At 37.4% G+C, this 21,474-nt stretch overlaps 1 protein-coding gene across 1 annotated transcript in view; it reads right to left on the bottom strand.

The window, feature by feature from the left end:
• MON2 (MON2 regulator of endosome-to-Golgi trafficking) overlaps window positions 1-21,474 on the bottom strand; it is an 83,507-nt gene that overhangs the window by 29,078 nt on the left and 32,955 nt on the right. Inside the window, exons 13-21 of the mRNA XM_090042426.1 lie at window positions 19,431-19,541; window positions 15,665-15,840; window positions 14,708-14,870; window positions 13,872-14,165; window positions 12,807-13,005; window positions 9,535-10,163; window positions 2,801-2,944; window positions 2,267-2,284; window positions 1,852-1,980 (exon numbers count right to left, since the gene is read on the bottom strand). Coding sequence (XP_089898552.1) covers window positions 1,852-1,980; window positions 2,267-2,284; window positions 2,801-2,944; window positions 9,535-10,163; window positions 12,807-13,005; window positions 13,872-14,165; window positions 14,708-14,870; window positions 15,665-15,840; window positions 19,431-19,541 — 1,863 coding nt within the window. The remainder of the gene's footprint in view (window positions 1-1,851; window positions 1,981-2,266; window positions 2,285-2,800; window positions 2,945-9,534; window positions 10,164-12,806; window positions 13,006-13,871; window positions 14,166-14,707; window positions 14,871-15,664; window positions 15,841-19,430; window positions 19,542-21,474) is intronic.

The following is a 21,474-nucleotide window of genomic DNA, read 5'->3' as shown; positions in this document are numbered from 1 at the left end:
CCGTTAAAGAGAACAGCCCTATTCATAAAGGAAGCTGCCAAAGTGGAATACTTTCAAAGTTGAGAATAAAGACAACTTGATATTTATACTTCTCATAACAAATAATATAAAAAATAAACCATGTGGATATAATCCTTACAAGGAATCATTACAAGGAACCTACTAAATATAAGAACAAGTGATATGTTAAAGACTAAAACTATTAAGGAAAGGAAGGATTAACCTGCAAAATAAAATGAAAGAGTATTTTTCATCTACTTCCATGCCACATTTGCTAATCCTAGTAAGTAGAAAAATAAACAAATAATGAGATAAGAAAGAGATAGAAGACAGAAAGGTATCGAAAGTGCAAAGTGAGAGAAACCCTCCCCAGCTAAGCAGGAAGCCCATTCTGCCAAAGAATATAGTTGAAAAATCCTGAAGACCAAGTCTATAGTAACTTGGAAACATACAGACAGCACAACACTGGGACAAACATACAAAGTCTTTCATGAACTAGTTTCTTATAAGCATGGTTGCACAATCCACCAGATCTATAGTTAGAGGAAGGAAGGGAGATGCATCATCAACGTAAGATATCTTTGAAATGGCAGCATTTTTCTCCCATTGAAATAATTGGTAACATCAGATACAACACAGATATTTGCACAAATTTCACTCAGATGTCACTAATAGAACAACATTAAAGAAATATTATCCTAATTTGGAGATCTATACATTCCATTTACAATAGATTATAACTAAAATCACCTATTAATTTAAAAAACAGCAGCCACCAATTGGAGAAAAATATGGACAAGTATAACTTTATTCAGCTAACAGAACAAAATTTTCTTCATAAGCAAGAAACTGAAATCAGCCAAAATTCATCACCACAAAAGCAAAGTTCCCCAAATTATTTCTTATTTGAAAGAGATGATACGTCTTGTTCCTTTAAATTAAAATGCAAGCAATAAGGTCAAAAAAGGTTATTTAAGAGTTCCCTTCTTTACATCCACATGCATGTAAATAAACATATACATCCCAGTACCATATCACTATATCCATCTCATACATACTTGACAAACTTACAACCAGTTGAAAATATTATCTAGAACTGAAGGTCATATCAAACAAATTACACAGTTCACAAGTGCAAATGCTAGGGCTAAAATTTTTAAGATCTTCAATTTTTCAGGTAGTAGTTAAGAAGCAAAATCAGAGGTCTGATTTTCAGCAAGTAAAGTGACACAGCACTATAGGAAGTCAAATTTCACCCTTTCAGTAGACATATAGGTTTTGAAGGTTGCTTTCAGTATCACATTTTTTACATTTTAACTTTTGCTCATTTCTGCTGCATGCTTAAGCTGTCATATACTCCAGCTACCATATTCTCAGCCGTTTCAAGTGCTAGTCAGCAGCAAAGGCACCATAATTACCTACTGTGTAAACCTTGGCTAAGGTATTGTCAGCCCCTAGAGTGAGTTGTCAGATTCCAACAAATCTGTGAATTCTGCTAAATACCTTGTCACAAGGACACCAAAAGGAAAGGAAGTCCCTACAACAAGATTTCAAAATACAAGTAGGGCTTGAGGGTAATTACAGAGAAGGTTCAGTGTCTTAGAATAATTAGAGTTGTGTTGTACTGTATTATAGTAAATCAGTTTAAAAGCACTGAAATGTAAATTTAAATAAATGATATTATTTCAGTCCACTTGAGTTAAAGAATCGATTCCTTCCCCATAAGCCCCAGACAAGAATCTTAACACACCATTTGTCTGCAACTCTGAATAGTGCCATCTACACTGTCCCCTAGTGGTTCCAAATCAAACTAAGCAATTTAATATATAAACAAAAGATAACAGTTTTTACCTTAATAACGTTCTGAAGAACTTTCTCATTTACTACAGCTTTGTGGCAAGCAGTCTTTTGGTATAAATCCACCACAACTTCCAAAGACCTCTCAGCAAATGGCACATAATTCAATGCTACCCATTCTGCCTGGAAAAAAAATAGCACACTGTTGAAACATGAAAATATGCTGGTTATGCTTAAGAAAATTTATCTTGTACACTGAAATATTATTTTAATGCATGCAAGACTTCCTAAAAATACATTCCAGAGGAGCAATTTTGATCCAAGCAAAACATAACCCCTCCCTCCCCACCCCGCAAAAATACCCACAAAACATTCCGACTGCAAAAATGTGATAACATTTTGGAAAAGGCACGTTGCATTTTATGCAAGACTACTATAGTAGGACAATCTTTAAGGAAATTTAACTCACCGGTGCAAATAGTTGTATCTAGTGTGATTCCATTGGGTTGCAGGACAAACAGAATAAGAATAATTAATACATATGTAATAATTACCTCTTAAAGTTATATTGAATATTAGCATGTTGATTACACATTAGTGTTCATATTGTTTTTTTAAAAACAGTTAACATGCTTCAATTTCCTACCGAATATGGAATTTTAAGAACTACCAATTTACGGAGTTCTCCCTAAAGAAAATTATATTTCATCAGACTACTTTGATATAAGACAGACAGCACAAGCTACTTAAGATGTGTGATTTTGTGCTTGAAGTCCATTTTAGACTTTTCCTATCAAAAAAGTATTGAGAAAATATGTATCGAGGTAACAGAAAAAAGCAATAAGAAAAGTCTGAAAAAAAAATGTCAATAGCTTAATTGATGACACAAGCTGACAAAGTTTTGTGGATGGGGTAAGGATGTTTATCACCTCTGTCTGAAATAAAACTGAAGTCATGAGCCATTACATTTAAAATAGAAAAGATGGGATTTTTAGTTAGTTACCTGATTATATTTTGCATTTGCAATGTGTTTCGTTTCCAGCTGCCCATACTGTGGAGGCTTACAGGAGAATTCTACAAATGCTAGTAGCTGGTCAAAGATTGCTGGATACATTATCTGCATATTTTCTGAACCTACACATATGGCCTGTGAAACAAAATTTAGAGTATTATAATATTTACACAAAATTTCAGCTTTAAGAACTTCTCCTGTATTAAAAAATAAGCAGCAACTACTACTTCAAAAAAAATTATCGAATCTATGTTACAAAAATATACAGATTTCTCAGCAAACTCTTCACTACCTCCATCATCTACACTGAAATTGGAGATGTCAACAAAATTCTAAATTTCAAATAATATAATTAAATATTGTAATAGTACACTGATGCAAGGTGACTACTGCATGAACAACAGAAATGGGACTCAGCAAGAGTGATGCTCTATGTTATTTATTAAAAGGATTGCTCTGTATGTTTTTTGTCTCTGTCCCACAACTTTCTAAACTCCCACTTGGAAGAACATTTAGACAGTGACAAATAATCACCACAAGTAGTTAAAGTGGTAAGGAAAGAACAAACAAACTGTAAGGAACATCTCTCAAAGCAGCTTATAACAAAAGGTTTATAAGACTGTATTTACGATTCTCAGTTTTGCTGAACAGATTGGTGTCCAGTCAGAAGAAACTTAGAAGATGACAACTGAAGAGAACATGGTTAGAGAAGAGCAATTGCTTGCTAGTATAAGTTTCAAGGCAATGTCAAGTAGTTTGTACTCAAAAGCGGAGCCAATTTTCTTATACATCTATTTCAGTATTTGTCTTTTATATTAAATAATTAGCACCTTCCTCCCTGGGATCTCCTTAGCCTCCCTTGGAATTCCAAGTGTCTTTCCATTTTACTGCTCCAGGAAAGGGCCCGTGTCATGTGGTCATTCTCTCAGAGAAGACTAAATAACATGCCTTCAGTAACAAAAAAACCCCCTCCGTTTCCTTTTAGAGAATGTGTCACCTAATAACATCTGAACAAGGAGGTAAACTGCAGTACTAGATTCTGATTTGTGCAGCACAAGATCACTGTTTTAATCACCAAACAAAAGATTTGATCTTCCTAGTTTAAAAATTGTGTGAGATGGATGGTGCACTGAGGTTGCAGTTGTGCACTGCTTTTGCTAAATCTACAATTTCATAGATAAGTATAAACAATAAGCATATAAGATTTTTATAAAATTATAGGCCTACACACTGATCAGGAGTGAAAAGTACTTCAAGAAGTGCATTTATGATGCTCCCTAAGCAGGTTCAAATTTAGTAATATGGTGCTTTAACATTACAGCAATAGGAGTTATCACCAACTAAGACAAGGGTCAGCAATACAGCGCCCATAATTTTAAACTAACCCACAGAGCCAGAGGACTTCCTGCAGCCAGGAAGGATGGGCGTGTGTGCCCATCCCCTAACAGCAGGGGGCTAGGGAAAGCAGCGGCAGCATGGGTACAGCTCCCAGATGCCTTGCCTGAGCCCACACTAGGGCTGAGCCCCTCTCATCGCTGAAGACACCCAGCTTGTGTTGAACCAGAGCCAGGTTATTTCAGCTCAGAGCTTGTTAAAAGGTTGCCAGCCACTGCTTTAAGAGTTAAAACTCACAAGTCTGTCCCTCGGCTCCTTGCTTGCGAAAGACAATGGAACACGAGGATCAGTCAGAATAGAAATAACATTAAAGAACAGGTTTGTTGAGCTAGTGTGCAAGGAGGAAGAAGAGTAAATGCACTGGCAAGGAAAAAATAGAAGGGAAGTCAATCCCAGCAGAGGAGGTAACCAGGGATATAGCAAGGACCTTTTGCAAGGGACAAGTTGAAACAACAACTCTTTGGAGCTTGTTTTAAGATAACAAAACATTTAGAGTACTTTTCCAAATTGCTCAGTTAACTTTTAGGTTACCTTTATTATACGCATATTTGCCCCCACAAACTGTGTGCATACGCTTTCAGTTTTCTATAGCGTTACATACCTGTGACAAAATATTACTTGCTGATGAAGTGTCTTGATCAAATGTGTTAGGAAAAGAATCAAAGGTTCAGTAATTTGTCTTTTAGAAACACTTGTTTTACAAAAAGAGATCTTTACAAATGAAGATCTTTAATCAAAGATTGACAACTGTACTAATTTATAAACTTTTAAACTGAATTATTAAAAATAAATTTGTTTTCCAAAATGTAGACAGAACTTCTAGCAGCTCCTGCCCACCTTTCCTTGAATAAAAAAAAAAACCAGTAATATTTTTACAATCTTCTTTAACCATATTACATTTGCAGAGTCCTCCAACATCCCTGATCACAAATAAATTCCCCAAAGATTCCTAAAAGACAACTAATGTTGTTCTTTTGGGTTTTTTTTTTAAAGGGGGAGGTGCTTGTTTTTAGTAACAACCATAACATACTAATGTTAGTCTGAAATTAAACCCACTAAAAACAAAGTTTTTTCTATTGAATCATCAGTTGTGCCAGGGATCTGACTGCATACAATACCCACACAATTTACCAACACAACCTGGCACAATTTAAGTGCCAGATGTATTTTGCATGTAATTTTTCAACTACCTTGTGTCATTTATATTCTAAAAAGAGTTCCAGAATGGTACCATTTTAATAGATTTTTTTTTTAGTTAAAAAGTATTTTAAAAGACAACATACCCTCAAATGCCACATTAGATTATAAGAACAAATCAAATGTATTCACAACCTTTTAAACTATTATTTTTGCGCTCCAGCCAGCTTAAAAAAAATTAAATTAAATTAAATTAAATTTAAATAGATCTCTCATCTAACCAAACAATATTTTCCACAGGAGTGAGGGGAAGATAAAAGGTCTACAAAGGCAAATATTATACTGCAATATTTCTACTCATCATAAGCCTTAAGAAACAAAATTCAAAAACTTACCTTAACAAAACCTGAATCTTGCACCTAAATGGACACTACAGTTACTAACCGACTATGGGTTATGAGGAGTGGACTCAAGAACCCATCTATGGCATTGCTAGGAACGGCTTCTTAGTCATGCAAGGACATTTCTGCTGAACTAAGGATTGGAAACACTGGAACTGATTCCCTATCTCCCCATTACAGCAAATAACAGGATTTAGTCTGATCCCATATCAAAAGTTTTTTTATAAGTATTTATTTTGGAAAAGTGAATAAACATTTAAACGCTCTCATTAAACTGCTCCACTAAGAGTAGGTATCAGCCCACTACAGTACAATACATTTTCCCCAATATTGACATGTTCAGCAGAAACACTCCTGATGACCCTTCCACGACTGGCTGGCTGCTGCTGTCACGTTAATTCTATTGTGTTCCACAAGATTTTGCAACTCCACAGACTCTTATAAACTTTTCTTTTCTTTTTAAACTTTATATTTAAGGAAACAAAAATGTGCTGTTCTGTTAGTTACCATTATGGGCATGACTAGTAGCACCAAATATTAACATTGTCCAACCCTTCCTAATAACAGTTTTTCAATTGATCACAACTGCCAAACATATCAAATAGTTAGTGTCTGCCTTGTTTGGGGTTTTAGAAATTTTCAACCAAAATGGCTTGCCTGTTTCCAAGATCCAGACTATGGAAAATGTGTTGCTTTGTCCACGTTAAAAGTTTTTAGCGACCGCTTTAATAATCTCTAGTGCCCCATGCTTTGAAGTAGGGTCCTGACATCTGGCAAAGATGATCTTTCTTGTGTCATCTGTATGAAAATCTACCCAAACTGGGCAAGTTATAAGCTTCTGAAAAGTCACTTTATATATGCTCAGTAGAGACTTCTTAGATATTAGTAGCTAAATTCCCTGAAAAGTCTGTCAATTCTGAACCTGCTCCAGTTAGGGTTAAGCAGACTTACCCTGCAATTGTAGCTCTGGGATACTTATGTGAATCAAGAAGAGCTACTCTCTCTTCTCACATGCTGAATGCCATCCCTGGTATAGCCAGACAGCTTCAAGGACAAGCTGTCTTCCCCTTTGCATTCAAATAAAACAACCAAATCTGCAGGGAGAAGCATGCTGGGGATAAGGAGCAAGGATCAGGGTAGGGAAGGAACTAAGGCTGAAGGCTGTCAAGAGAGGGAAACCAAACCTAAGAGCTGGGGCTGAGAGACCGAGTTTTAGGGACCAAACGAAAGTAACTGAAGTCAGAGTAGAAGAACATACAGAGTGGTTAAGGAACCTGAAGTCAGGTAGCGAGCATGGTCTGGACACAGAGGGTTGATAGACATGCTCCAGGAGTTGTTGTGGAGGGGGAAGAGAGAGTACACTTTAAATTAAAGTGGCTCCAAGAGCTGCTTTAATTCGAGTGACTGGAGCATCACATGTACCAACATCCCCATGCTGAAAAATGATGGCAGTTGAAAAAATTTTAGTTAAAGCGCCGCCACCACCATTTTTCAGCACGGGGATGTTGATACATGTGACGCTGGAGTCTGCTGGAGTGCAGTAATTACCAAACTCCAGTAGACTCGATTAACTGAATCTGCTCTGACACACTCCAATTACAGTATAGCAGAGCAGCCTCCATGCACGTGTATAGGTGTCCAAAGACGTGGGAAGTAGCACTGAGGTCCTGAATAGGTAGCTGGCAATGGCTACTACTGGGATGAGAAACCTGAGTAGACCTGAGACTAAGTACAGACCACCAAAAATCGCGAGGCTGAATCAATTCAATCTTCACAGCTCAGTCTAAGCTATGTAGGTTGAACTAGTAAGCAAGTGAACAGACATTCTCTTTTGTTTCTGAAAATGCAGCCACATGCCTGCAGAAGCCAGGGGGTGCTAGAGCATGCCTCCCTGCTTGTCTGGAGCAGGCAACTTGGGCCAAGGCTAGCCCACCCACCCTGCAAGGTGGGTTGTGGGGGAGGTGCAAAGCATCCTGGGATGCTGGGGGACTGTGGGTTGACTTGAATCTGGAAGGGATCCGAGACAGAAGGTCAATAAACCAATTTAACCTAAATCACATAAGTCTGACACTATATCCATTCAGGTTTATTTTAAACTGGTTTTGATCATTTTAAAAATGGTTTGTGTGCTGAACTTCTATCGTTACAGATTTGAACCTGTTTCCTATCACTTATACTGGTTTATGTATAACTTCTGTCCCCAGCCTGAGTGATTGGCCTGAGACTAGGAATTAGCAATGGGGAATAGAAGCAAACTGGAACAAATTGGAGGGAATGAAATCGAAAAGGTGTCAATTTGAGTAGTATGGGCACCAAAAATTAGTAGATATTCCTGAACATAGTCTTTTTGTCCCTCAGTCCCCAGTCTGTAAATGAGGATACTACCGCCTCATCTGACAGCTACGTTCTAGAATTAATTTGCTGATGTTTGTTAAAACACACAGATATGATGAATACTATAGAAAAAAAATCATGAGAAATGAACAGTTCTCTCTTCCTAGCTGTGTTAGGATAGTGTGCAACAAATAAGGCACTGACCACACCTTAAACAAAGAAAAAACAAAATAAATAGCTACTCATTATATAAGCACCAGCCATTCCATGCACTGCACAAGGCATGGGTCATTTGAAAATAATATGTAATCAAGGACTATAATGCAGAATGGATGAGCACAGGGGGTTGAAACAGGATTATACAGCCAGCCATAATTCTGGTATTTCTTATTTCTGAGTGCTTGATTTCTAATCTTAATAATGTTCCTTTAACAAAAAGGAGATGTGTGAGATGCTTTACATAGATATTTATTCAATACCAACTTCATTTCTATAGGAAAAAAGGATTTTTCACTATGACCAGTTACCTTCATCAAGAAGTATTTTTACAATTCCAAAAAAATGTAAAAGAAAAAATCTGGTTTGAGCAACATACATGAGGCAGAATTCTGGAGTGCTATATCATTTTTGCCTATACTTCTGCCTTCCAATACAGTACTCATTTTGCAGCATATTAAGAGTCTCAAGAGGTTAAGCATCAGTTATAAGGAAAAAGTCCTGATCAGTGGGAAATTTTAAAAGAAAAAAGGTATAGCTAGAATTGTATATAATTTAAAAAGAAGCTTATGTGGGGCAGCAATATAGACCACTTCTGCCTGTAAGCCTGGATTTTAATTATAAACTTTTCAGGTAAGTAAAGGGTGCTTTTTTGGGACGAGTATTTTAGCCAAAATTTCTGCAGCAAAGCAGCAGTGTTTTTAGAACATACTAGAGTCCAGAAAAGGAAGAAAAGAGGGTATACTAAATCCCTTTAAACTTTACAAAAACTTGGAATTCTTAAATTATGATCACAATCCTTCCAGTCTCTGTCTCCAGAGATACCTGATAACAAATATTATCTCCACAGTGAGTGAGCATGATGCCTCCATTCTACTTCCAGCCCCTGTTAACATCAGTGCTAATAAGTCAGATGAACATAATTCTTGACAATGCAACTCTGCATATGCCATATGCCTGGAGTGATGGAGAAGTAATCTTGCTGAAGGTTATACCATTTCTTTCAACAGAGATCACAAGACCTCCATGGCAGTTAGAACAAGGAATATTAGAAACAATTCCAATTGGTCTTAAAAAAAGAGGAAAAATTAGCTTCTTTATACAAGTACAGTATATTACACTTCAAAGAAATAAACAATTTACCTGTGTTAAATTTAAATCGACACACTGCAAATGGCAAAGTAAAAAAGAATTAATATATAGCATAGCTTACATTTCACAGATTATTTACAGCTGTATTACCTTCTGTAGGACATCTAAAGCTGTAAGCACTGCTTCCTGTAAACTTGTCAAAACTGCTTCAGTGTAAGATGGAAGGATGAAAGGGGAGGCATCAGAACTGATAGGAACTGAAACAGCACCATGTAAAATGACACCCAGCTTTTGGAGATCATCCATGCTGAAACCAGTTTTGATGTGCTGGTATAGAGCCGGGAATATCTGAATTAAAGCTGTGAGAAATGGCTGGCTGGGGATGAAGGTCAATTTATCGCAAGTAATTGGAGGCTTTGTACTTTCTGAGCCAATCCTATACCAAGTGTTCCAAGCAGCCCACCAAAGATTCAAATCCTCTATTTCATCTGTTATTACAGGTGGCTCAGATGCATTATATCTTCCAATTCTTTCTCCTATGGAGTCAGTTCTCATGAATGATCTGCCCAGACTAGTAGCAGTCATTGCCCCTACGACAACAGGTACAGAAACATTAATAGCAGGTAGTGTATCAGGTTTCTCTGAGTCTCGAACAGGGGAAACAATCTGTAAAATTTCCTGAAAACTTTTCAGAGCAGCCAAAGAAACTTCATTATTTTTGCTGAGGGCTGCTGACTGGATGTGATCAAGAAGAACATCCCAGGCTTTGGAAAAGTCTCCTATATTAAAAAAAAGAAAAAAGAGTTTCATCAACTTGACCTTTCATCAGATCTGTTTTAATACATTTGCACGTCCAGTATAGAGGATTTTGCAAGGGGAGGGGACCCTTTTCTTCAATTTCTTTATAAATATATGATCATAACTATAGTAAAAATGAACAAAGTAACAGACACACACATGTGCGCACCTGCACACAGAGAAATAAAAGAATTATAGCACTGTTTATGCTAAACCTGATGTTTGTATACTATGACTTTAGCAGTTCTTTATTATAAATAATAAAAATTATTCTTGTTCTTCTTACACCTGTCAGTTGCTTGTTAATTTTACCAAGTATTAAATATATTTAATGGCTATGGGGTGCTATTTCTACTCATGCAATGAACCGAAAGATCTCTTAATACACAATTCTAAGATAATCCTATATTCATTCAAGTTCTTAAGGTTCCCCCCGCCCAATTTTTATTTGTAACCAAAATTTCATTTATGGATGTATGTGCTTTTTTCTTATGTTCTTTTTTTTTTTTTTCCAATTGTAGATAGTTTTGGTGGGTTTTCAGCAACTTTTGATCTTCTAATAAATATTCTTATATAAACTTCTACCAAGTTGCACAGATAAAGAATGGATGGAGGGTGTTTATATATGTTAATAAGAAAAAGCTGTAAGTGAACAAATGACATACGATAAATCATCCCCCTAATTCAAACTCCAGCCTGTGGGCCAGATCTGGATGGTGTTGCTGTTATCAAGCCCACGGAATACCCCACGGATCTGAAAATTTGGCAGGGGGGTAGTGATAGCACCATTAATTGCTCTCAGAGCTGCGCCAATTAATGTTGCAACTTTTCCTCTGCCACCAAATTTCCAGACCCATAGGGAGTCCTACAGTCTAACAGATATGGCTCTCCACATTAGATCTCAACAGCATATGGAATTATACTGCTGTCTGACTGCACCCATGTACCAACCCTATTTCCAGGGTGACACTGCCCAGGATTCAGCTGTCAGACTGATCCTATGTGTGAGATTTGGTCCATGGACTAGCCCCACACCAGTCATCCCTTTTGTGGGACTAGATAGGTCGTACATCTGTCCCTAATTATTACTTTTTATTCAAATTGTCAATTACTATTAAAGTTTAACTCTGAATTAAATTGTGTTTCTAATTCTTGTTTTTTGGGTAATTACAATATCGTTGTCATGTTTTTACTAATAATTATTTAACTTCTCAGATTTGAATCTAGGAGTAGGGGGGGAAAATGAATGCCTCATCCCTCAGAATGTTCAATCACAACATTTATTCAAATAACAACTTGTGGAATACAGCATATCACATGCAATAATATTAAAAAGAAACCTTGGTAAGTTATTAATTTTAGTTCACCTTTCTTTTACTTTTTCTTCATAGTAAGTCAGGGACCAAAGTATGACCAAGTATAACAACAAAGCTCAAAATTACTTTTTACCGATTACATTTCCTTACATGTGTCTCTTCACATTAAAAATATTTAAGACAAACTACTTCACATTAATTATAAAATTAAATGACTCCTGCAGTCCATGAAGTCTATACTGGGCACCAAGTGCCTTTCCTCAGGTCTGGGAAAGAAGGTGGTACAACCTAAGCTAGTAGGCCCAATAAAAGACATCACCAGGAAAAGCCTTAGTTCTTGCATACATTATGGACAACAACTATAGCACCAATCCAATTTTACTGAACTACTACCTACTAATTTACTGCATCATTTTGTCAGTGCTAGACTGGAAGTTCACTTAGGCATCAATACTAAACATCATACTGGCCAAACATGGCTTCTGCAACTGATAATTTTACAAACGAATAACCGCAAATATCCAACGAATGAGTTTTTATAAAAAGGAGAAAGCAGAAGAAACAGGAGTATCAAGGAGATGAGAGAGGATAATGAGAATAAACCAAAAATGAAAACAAAGAAGATGAGAAAAAACAGAATGGAAGAAAAGAAAGTACAGAATTGGAAAATACCAAGGCCGTTAAAAAAAAAAAAAAAAGAGAACAGAAGAGAAAGGAAAGGAAAGATTCTGAGGGAGGAGAGAATGGGTGGATTCGCTCCTATTAATTTCAGGTAGTGCAGGTATGGTAATAACAAATTAAACCAAACTAACATGGAGGAAGAACTGCTTGAACAAGGGAAATCTTCAACTGTCTCCCAATTCATAATAAGTCAACTGTTTTTCCTTAAACATTTTCCCTTTTTTAAACCATACTCAGCAAGCAGATTTCCTCAATATCAGGGCTGTTCATAAGACTTGAAGAGTCCCTGCCTGATAAATGTTCTGTAGTATCACACTGTTGTCTGAGCGTTAAATATTTTTACTCAACAAATGAAGAGGAAAAAAATCCCTTTGTTTTTCTGTCAGTCAAGAATGCTTACAGCATTTTGACTAAAGTCATTTGGTATCTGAGGTAGGAATAACAACATTTAATATCATGTCCATACTTTTTATTTAAGAATTTTTATTCTAAGCACCTGAAAACAAACTCCACAAATCACAAAGAACAGAGAACACACATTTATAAGAGTAATTTAAATACTTTCCGATAATCTTACCGAAAAGAATATAATATACTCAAAACCATTTAATATTAAAAAGATATTACCTAAAGGCTGCAATAAGTATCTCCTTGTGTTAAATATTCTTGCAACACCAGCCAAAGTTAATACCCATGTCTCCGCCCATTGTTTCTCTGCTGTATCCCTGGAATGATGAATGAGGATATTGCCCCCTCCTGATTCAATTTTCTCTTTGTCAGCTGTGGTGGAAGACTCTCGAACACGATCCAACAAATGAAACAGAACCTAAAATATTCAGAAAAAAAAATCCATTGACTACTGAATGCATTTGAACTCATACTAAAAACCAAGAAAAAAGTAAACTGCATATTTTCTTCCTCCCGTTTGGTCCCCTAATCAAGGGACCAGGAGAATTCTTTTATTTTGCTCAGACTTACTCTCATTTCTGGGACTGTGTATACCTGAATCAGCCACCTGACATTAAAATCACACATAGCTCTTTAGCTTCTGAGGGGCCACACCCACCACCATCAGAACCTTTGAGAATACTCTTGGTGCTAATTAAAACACTGTAGAACAGACATACTGTCTGTGCTCCGTTTCCAGAGCAAACCAGAGGAATCTGTGATGTGCTTCTTTAGTAAAAATGTGCAATTATGCTTATTTTAAATCAGGAGCTCTGTGGGTATGAGGCGCCAAAGTGATGATACAAGTCAGCTCAAGCCCTGTCCTTACTTTTCCAATGAGAACAAACAGTCTGCCTGCATTCCAGGGGGAAAGGGCCTTTAGGTATCGCAACTGAGAGGAAAAAGAAAAGCTAAATCTTATTGCAGGGCTATCCAACTGGTGCTCCAGGGGCTGCATACTGCCCTCAAGAGGTTAACATGTGGGCTGTGGACGGCAGTGGCTACCGTTCTCACTGCTGGGAGAAAAAAAAATAAATCAAGATATAAAAACAGAGTTACACCAAGTCACTGGAAATTCCATAACAAGTTGGTATAAGGGCAAGACAGAATGAGAAAACAATGTTTTGAAGGCACCTGCAAGATAAAACAGGCCCCAGCTACTTTGTGTTTATAAATTATGTTTCAAAAAAAAGGTTAGAAAAATTAAAATCACCATGACACTAAACATGCTTATGGACTCAATACCTTCCATATAACTGTGTGCCATGTTGAATGTTGGAGTAAAGTTCCATGAGCACCAATTGTAGAAAATAACGTCTGTCCAGCACTCTTTCTAACTGCTGGCCGTGGATCTACACAGAGTTCCCCTAACTTGGCATACAGGCATAACCAAAGGCAGTCAAAGGGCGGTGCAGGGTGGAAAGGACGATTTAACATCACTCCCTTCTCTTCCGCCTGTTTTTGCAATACTGCTTCCTCTTTGTTCAGTTCCTTTTCAATGATTTCACCTCGTTGGAAAAAATAGTCTGAAATATTCCACTACAAACAAAAAAGTAGATATAATCATTATGTAAATACATATCCAAACTAAATATCCAAACAAACATTTGCTCATTGATCATGGATAAAAGTGTTCGTAATTTGAATATTTTTTATAATACATTGCCAAATGTATACATAGCTAAAGCTCCCCTACAGTGATTTTACTTGGATAGCATTTAATTGCACCACAGAGTAGAATATGAAAGTACACTATTTCTGGACTTTGGCTTTAGGTTCTCAAATGACTTTGCCAATTACTAAGTACAAGAAAAGGGATCTTAAAATCAATATGATATCTACTTAAAAAGCCCATTATTATAATATCTCTAACTATCTTGCATATTATGGAATCACAGAAATAAATTTAAAATCTGCTCACTCTGTATATACAGGCAACTTACTGACTTCAGTGGGAGTTTTGTGAATACATGGCAAACAAGCGTTGGCATGTATCTGGTTAGCAGACTACAAACCAACTAGCATTAATATTAGTCAAGTAAAGCTCTGAAGTATCATCATTATGGCTTAATGAAACTCACCAACAAACCAATTGAAGTTAAGCTAATGTTTAGCTCTTGATTGTGAAGTCCAAAGCTTCCTGCAACTTCAACAACTATCTGTAGGCAAGTGCACGGCATTGTTGGTAGAAAATCTGTCACAACCAACTGAAGACACTGGAATGCAGTCCGTATTAAGGACTCTCTTAAAAAAACCAACATACACCTCATTTCAAATTTCCTTAAGAACATGCAAACTGCATATTATACAACAGGAGGAATACTATAACAAAAGGAAAATGGTATTTATGTTAAGACTAAAGATTCCAAGCAGAAGCTGAAACATATTAAAGGTTTGTCTCAACTAAGATAAGAGATTTTTTAAGAAACTTAATTGGTACATTTTAAAGTCACTTGCAGAAAAAGCAAATTGTACTTAAATGCATGTTAGCTAATTGAGTAGAAACTTCAACACACAGTAGTTATGAAGGGAAACAAATCTGCATATGCAAGACTAAAAAATACATATAATCTTTCCTTTATTTCTGTTAGAGGGGAAAAAAACCAAAACCACCAAAAACCTCCCCCACATACTTGCAACCAGTAAGTAGCCATCAAAAGTTTTTACTAGCTTTGATACTCATTACACTATTCCAAATCTTAGGATAATCATTAAATTATTAATTCATAATTCTGTGCATACGTTTCTTTCAACAAACATCTCTCCATGATATCTAAAGCAAATAGACTTAGCATTAAAAAACTGCAAACAATCTATTGGTGAATTCATTAATTCAGTAGACAATGTATGCAAAGCTGACAATGTATGCATTTAAAAAGGAGTAGGAACATTACCAGACTGCATTAAGTTGAGTGAAGTAAATTTAGAGACCTAGATCTACCTTTTAACATCTACCTAAAAATGAAAAACAGTAAATATTGAATACTCTGCACTTTTTATCTATATCAATTTTTAAAACATTTATTTCAACCACTTACCCTTGATCACTTCTGATTGCTCCCATGACTCCAAGCACTAATGGCCAGCCCGGTCCTAGACTGTCACCCTGGCTTTGCAAAATCTGTAATACACACTCCAGCTGCTTGATCCTAATATCAGGATGGTTAATATTTGACAGTTCCTTCAATGGATTTAACAAAAGCAACTGTAGCCTCTAAAAATAAACAGCAAGACATACCAAGAGGAGTAAACAGATAACATAGATCATAATTCATCCCGACAAAATAGGTGAAACAACACAGTATCAACCTTATGGCATAGGCAGATGTAAGCTTAGTTATTTAAACAGTTTTCAACTGCTATAAAAATTGACTGGAGAGTATGCTATAGGATTATAAATTGGCCCAAATGACATAAAAATAACCCTGGATGAAACTTAAAAATCTGAAGCACTGCACCAGAAGTGTCCCCAGGCAATTCCTGATCTCTCTCTACACCAGGGGCAGGGCTGGGGGACCCTGCCAGAGGCAGGAAGCCCATTCTGAGGCTGGGGGATCTGGCCAGCCCTGCTCTGGAGGGACTACTCTCCCAACACCATTGGGCATGGAGCCAAGCCCTACAGGCCCATACTGAGGGGGGTGAATCCCTTCTCTGTACCAGAGCAGGGCTCATGGGACCCTTCCAAGGGCAGGGGCCTCCCTCTTTGAGGTTAGGAGATCTGGCCATTCTGGACAGGAAGGACTGTTTTCCTCTGGGAAGAGATAGCAAAGGGGTAGTGGGGTGTGTGCTAGGCAGCTGATCAATGACAAGCCCTGCTCAGCTGCATTCAGGTGTCCTCAGCAGTGGCTGGTAGGTGGGGAGTTGTGATCTAGCACTCCCCAGCTACCGGTATAGCCCACTGCAGGGGCCTGGTTGCCTTTCCAGCTTCAAAAAGTAAATGTCAGTTCACTTTATTATCAGTTCAATCTATCCTGTTTAGAGAAACCTGCAAAAATTCAAAGAATCATAGAAAGAAGGTCCGGAAGGGACCTGTAAGATCATCCAAGTCGGTCCCCTGCCATGGGCAGGAGGTAACTGGGCTCAAAAGATTGCATCAATTCAGTTTGGAGCTTTCTGACTGCGCTTAACTCAGAAAATACCAATGTAAAAAGTTAGTCTCTTCCATAAAATACTTTGGAGGGCTACAACCTCTGCAAGCACGCAATAACACGTGACCACCCAAACTGGTAATGCTAGAGGTTTCTACCATCAACAGCAAGTGGGACAATGGTAACTTTGGAGAAGAAAAAGATAAAATTCTGTTTCTCAGATGTCATTTCACAGAACTGTTTCCCTTTACCTTCATCACTTAAAAATCTGGAGGTTTGTTATTTTGAAATCAGGGTGTACTTTTCCCCTCTTCCCATCCCCTCCCTCCCCTTGTCCTCCTTTTGTAACTGCAAAATAAATGTTACATCCTTTCATTCAAAAAGGAACTGACAGCTGAGGATACCACTGGACTATACCACTAGCACTTAAGGACTAGAACACTTGCACTTCTGGGGTCACGCAGAGCATAACTACAAAAGGCGCTACGTCACCATAGCAACATGGTATGGCAACGTAGCTTTGGTGGCCAGAAACTGTGATGCCTCAGCTATGTTGCCATAGCGCCATGCTTCCTCAATGTAGTGCATCACTATGGCTATGAAGTGGCTAAAAATAACCATGCGCTGTCAGAATGGCACAGTAACGGCCATTTAGGAAGTACTACATGATAGCGCAGTAACAGCTGTTACTGCATCATGCTGGCAGCACATGGTTATTTTTAGCCACTATGTCACTGTAGCAATGCACTATAAGTGAGGAAGCGCACCACTGTGGCGACGTAGCTACAGCCCCAGTTTGTGCCCGCTGACATTACATTGTCGTAGCATGTTGCTACAGCACCATAGCGCCTTGCATAGATGTACCCCAGTTAGGAAGTACTAAATGACAGCGCATTAACAGCCAGTACTGTGCCATGCTTGCGGTGCATGGTTATTTTTAGCTGCTACGTTGCTGTAGCAATGCAAGTGAGTGCATCCTAAAGGAGGTACTTCCAAGGAAGTACTAAATGACGACACAGTAACAATGGTGCCATTGGGCATGTGTAGATGTGCCCTGGGGACAGGAAATCTGACACACCCCTCTTTAAAACTTTAGCTATGATGGATGCTTGAGGTTCCAGAAAAAAACCTTGCAATGACTGAGTCTTTGAAGAAAGATCTTCCTTATCACAAACGAATATTGTGAAGATTAATGTCAGGCGCAGACTTGGTGAAGCTTTATAGGAGTGCTAAGTATTCCTATTACTACAATGTACGAGATGACACAAGCATTTCATTCCTTTTTCTAGGCTGACTAATCAACTCTATCCTTTTATCACAAAATCATAACCAACAGTTTTTTGCCCCCTGTATTATTGGACTTTACATGAAAGAAAAAGAAGGCAAAGTCTACAACATGGATTAGCAGAGGCTAATACTGACTATCATAGCAAATTTAACAAGCAGGGAAAACAGACTTCAAAAGAGAAAGCCAAAGGGTCAGGAAGTCATGTTATGTCAAGTCCCAAAAGACTCTACTAATTATCTAAATAAAAAACCCACAAAACTGAATTATTTCCCCTTAAATGGAACAAGCCATATGAAGTTGGATTAAAAAATGCTTCTGCACCTATCCTTCATTTACTGTACTACAACTCTATGCTCAATACATGAATTCCCTTACAATTCAGTTAAAATATATATTGAGTGTATATACAGAGTCTCGTCTTAAGAGCTGGTACTTATTATAGCAATATTCTCAATTTTCTATGAACAGAAAAGGGTGGAAGGAAACCTCTCTCAAACTAGTAGAATCTGATAAAATGGAAAATACGTTTTTAAGTCTGCTCCCCCACAACTGTCAAATGATCTGCAGAAAAGAGTAGGGTTATTGAAGAGCTGGTTATAGCTCTTATTTTGAACCATCAAAAATCAGAGACATATATATTTAGGCTTTGCTATAACATGACTTCCTGAACCTTTGGCCTTCACTTTTGAAGTCTGTTTTCCCTGCTTCTTAAATTTGAAGTTGATATGGTAGTCAGTATTAGCCTCTGCTAATATGTATATTTAATATATATTTATAGATGCCTTTTCTCTGAACCATCAAAATCAGAGATGTCTATGATTGTGATGGTTCAAAAGAAAAGGAGATGATTTAGAGAAATAAATAAATAAAAAGGGGTAGAGAAAGATATGCCACAAAACAACTGAACTTTTTCTAACAAAAAAACTGTAGTAAAAAATAAATCTGTGGTACATTACGGGAAAAACATGAAAGGAAACTCAAGAAAAAGGCTGAAGTGTCAATAGCAAAAATATCATTAACAGCCAGTATTTTTTTAAGCTAATACAAGGACAGGCAGGGAAAAGATGCCATTTTATGCACCAAAGAATCTATTCTATGCCCTCAGTTAAAATCCTACATAGTCTTGCAAATATTTTGGAAATGTTTTGTACTTGCAAGGGTGATCCACCTTTTGTTCTAACACATGAACACAGTAAGTTAACACCACCATCATTCTTTGCTCTGCATTGAAGCAAGGACGTTATGGCTGATTAAATGCATGAAGTGATCCTCAATATCTAAACCATACAGTTACAACTACAGACTTTAGAAACTCAACGTTAAATGCCACTGATTTGCCGAAGTGTAGAAAACTGCCTCTGTGGAATATTACAATTTAATGTCCATTACCAGCTCCAGAAAAGGAAAGGATACATTCACAAACTTTACCTGATTTTGTGATAATGGAGGGTCATGGTTAAATGTCAGCCCTGCTTTAATGAGAGAAGTTAATGCTTCTGCTCCCCATTCTCTCATTCTGGAGTTCGGATGTTGACAGACCTGAAGACACAGCATAGCCATGTTTAAGCTGTTTTTGTTTAACCAGAAATGTCTGTAAGCATTCAGCAGTGAAACTAGATAAATAATCTATGTAACATTTTTTTAAGAGCGTAATCAAAAACTCATTTTACAATAGGAAGGCAACCCTCTTTGTATTTTGTTATTTTTTCCCCGTACTTCTCAATGCAACCTACTGCTATTATTTAAGTTATTGTCACAAAAGTTAAGACTAAATATGACAGTAAGATTGGAAAATGTATTTGGGACAAGCTTACCTTCTGAATAAGAAAACAAAGGAAGCAAAAGGGAAAGAGGCAGAAGGAAACAACATGAAAACCAAGGCAGTTCAACTCAACAAAATATGCTGTTTTTTTAATTGAGAAAAAGCAATAGTATCTTTGCAAATGTAGACAGTGCTAACTTAAAAAGAAATAAAATCTTCTCTTTGACACAACAACTCATTTCCTGTTAATTTGCCTGTGAGCAGCTACAAAATAAATTCCTTGTCTCACTAGTCATGTTTCAGAACAGCTAAAATTCCTTAATGGAACCAAATGAGAATAAGCAACATAATTATTTGTCTGTCTTTGGTTTCAAAAACAAAAAATAAATGCATTTAAGTAACTACAAAATTACTGTACTAAAAGCAGCAAATATAAAGTGAGCAGACACCACATTCTTCTTTCAAACACTTGAGAAAATGGTAGGTATGACAGCAAACCCTGCAAGTTAGAGATCCACTGGAACATATGCATCTCTCTCAGAACTGACTTGCCTTTGTTCCCCGTTCAATCCATATACAGATTATAAATTCTTTTTTTTTTTTCGTTAACTGTTACTTCTTATGGAAAGAAATTAAGCCTAATTCTATAAATACACTGCACAAAGTGCTACCATAATATGAGCAGTTCTGCATGTTGTCATATTTGAGAGAGTGATTGACACCAGTTACAGAAGCAGTTGAGGGAGTTAAGCAACATTTTTTTTTAAAACAACAACAACAACAACAACAAAATCAATGCTCCCACAAACCATTTTCAATTGGACCAGGGATATGTGATCACACTCCCAAAAGAGAGGTAACCCCCAAGTCTAGGAAAGAGGAGGGGGAAAAGGAACAGGTTTATAGGCCCTGGGTATGGTGGACTGGGTATGAACAACTTCCAGGTCATTCATCAGTGACCTGGAAGATGGGACAGACTGCGCCCTCAGCAATTTTGCAGATGACACCAAATTAGGAAGAGCAGTAGATAACGCTGGAGGGTAGAGCTAGGATTCAGAAAGACATCGACAAACTGGAAGACTGGATTAAAAGAAAACTTACGAGGTTCAATATGGAAAAGTGCAAAGTTCTGTACTTAGGACAGAACAAATCCCATGCACTGCTACAGGCTGCAGACCAAATGGCTAAGAAGCAGCTCTGTATAAAAGGACCTGGGGGTTACAGTGAAAAATAAACTGAATGGAGCCAAGTGTTCCCTAGCTGCCAAGGCAGCTAATGGCATACTGGGCTGCATTAGTAGGAGGGCCGAACAAGGGAAGTGATTATTCCTTTCTATTAGGCACTAGTAAGGCCACATCTGGAGTACTGTGTCTTGTTTTGGATGCCCCACGACAAGATGCGGACAAACTGGCGAGTCCAGCAGGGGCCAATGAAAATAGTTTGGGGGCTGGGGAACATGACTTTTGAGGAGAGCTGAGGGAACTGAGCATATTTAGTCTGGAGAAGAGAAAACAGAGAGGTTTAATAGCAGATTCCAGCTACTTGGCGAGTGGCTCCTTGGAGATTTTTAAGACCTGACTAGACTAAACTTTGGCTAGGATAACATAGCTCGGGTTGGTCCTGCTTTGAGAAGGTGTTTGACTACATTAGATGAGCTCTCAAGGGGCCTTCCAACCCTAATTTTCTATTATTTGTATGGTTTTTATGACT

Source organism: Crocodylus siamensis, chromosome 4 (assembly GCF_052110815.1).
Source record: "Crocodylus siamensis isolate JL-2025a chromosome 4, ASM5211081v1, whole genome shotgun sequence".
In the NCBI taxonomy this organism is placed as follows: Eukaryota; Metazoa; Chordata; order Crocodylia; family Crocodylidae; genus Crocodylus; species Crocodylus siamensis.
Note: the sequence above shows the minus strand (reverse complement) of the source record. Positions and strands in the feature narration are given on the sequence as shown.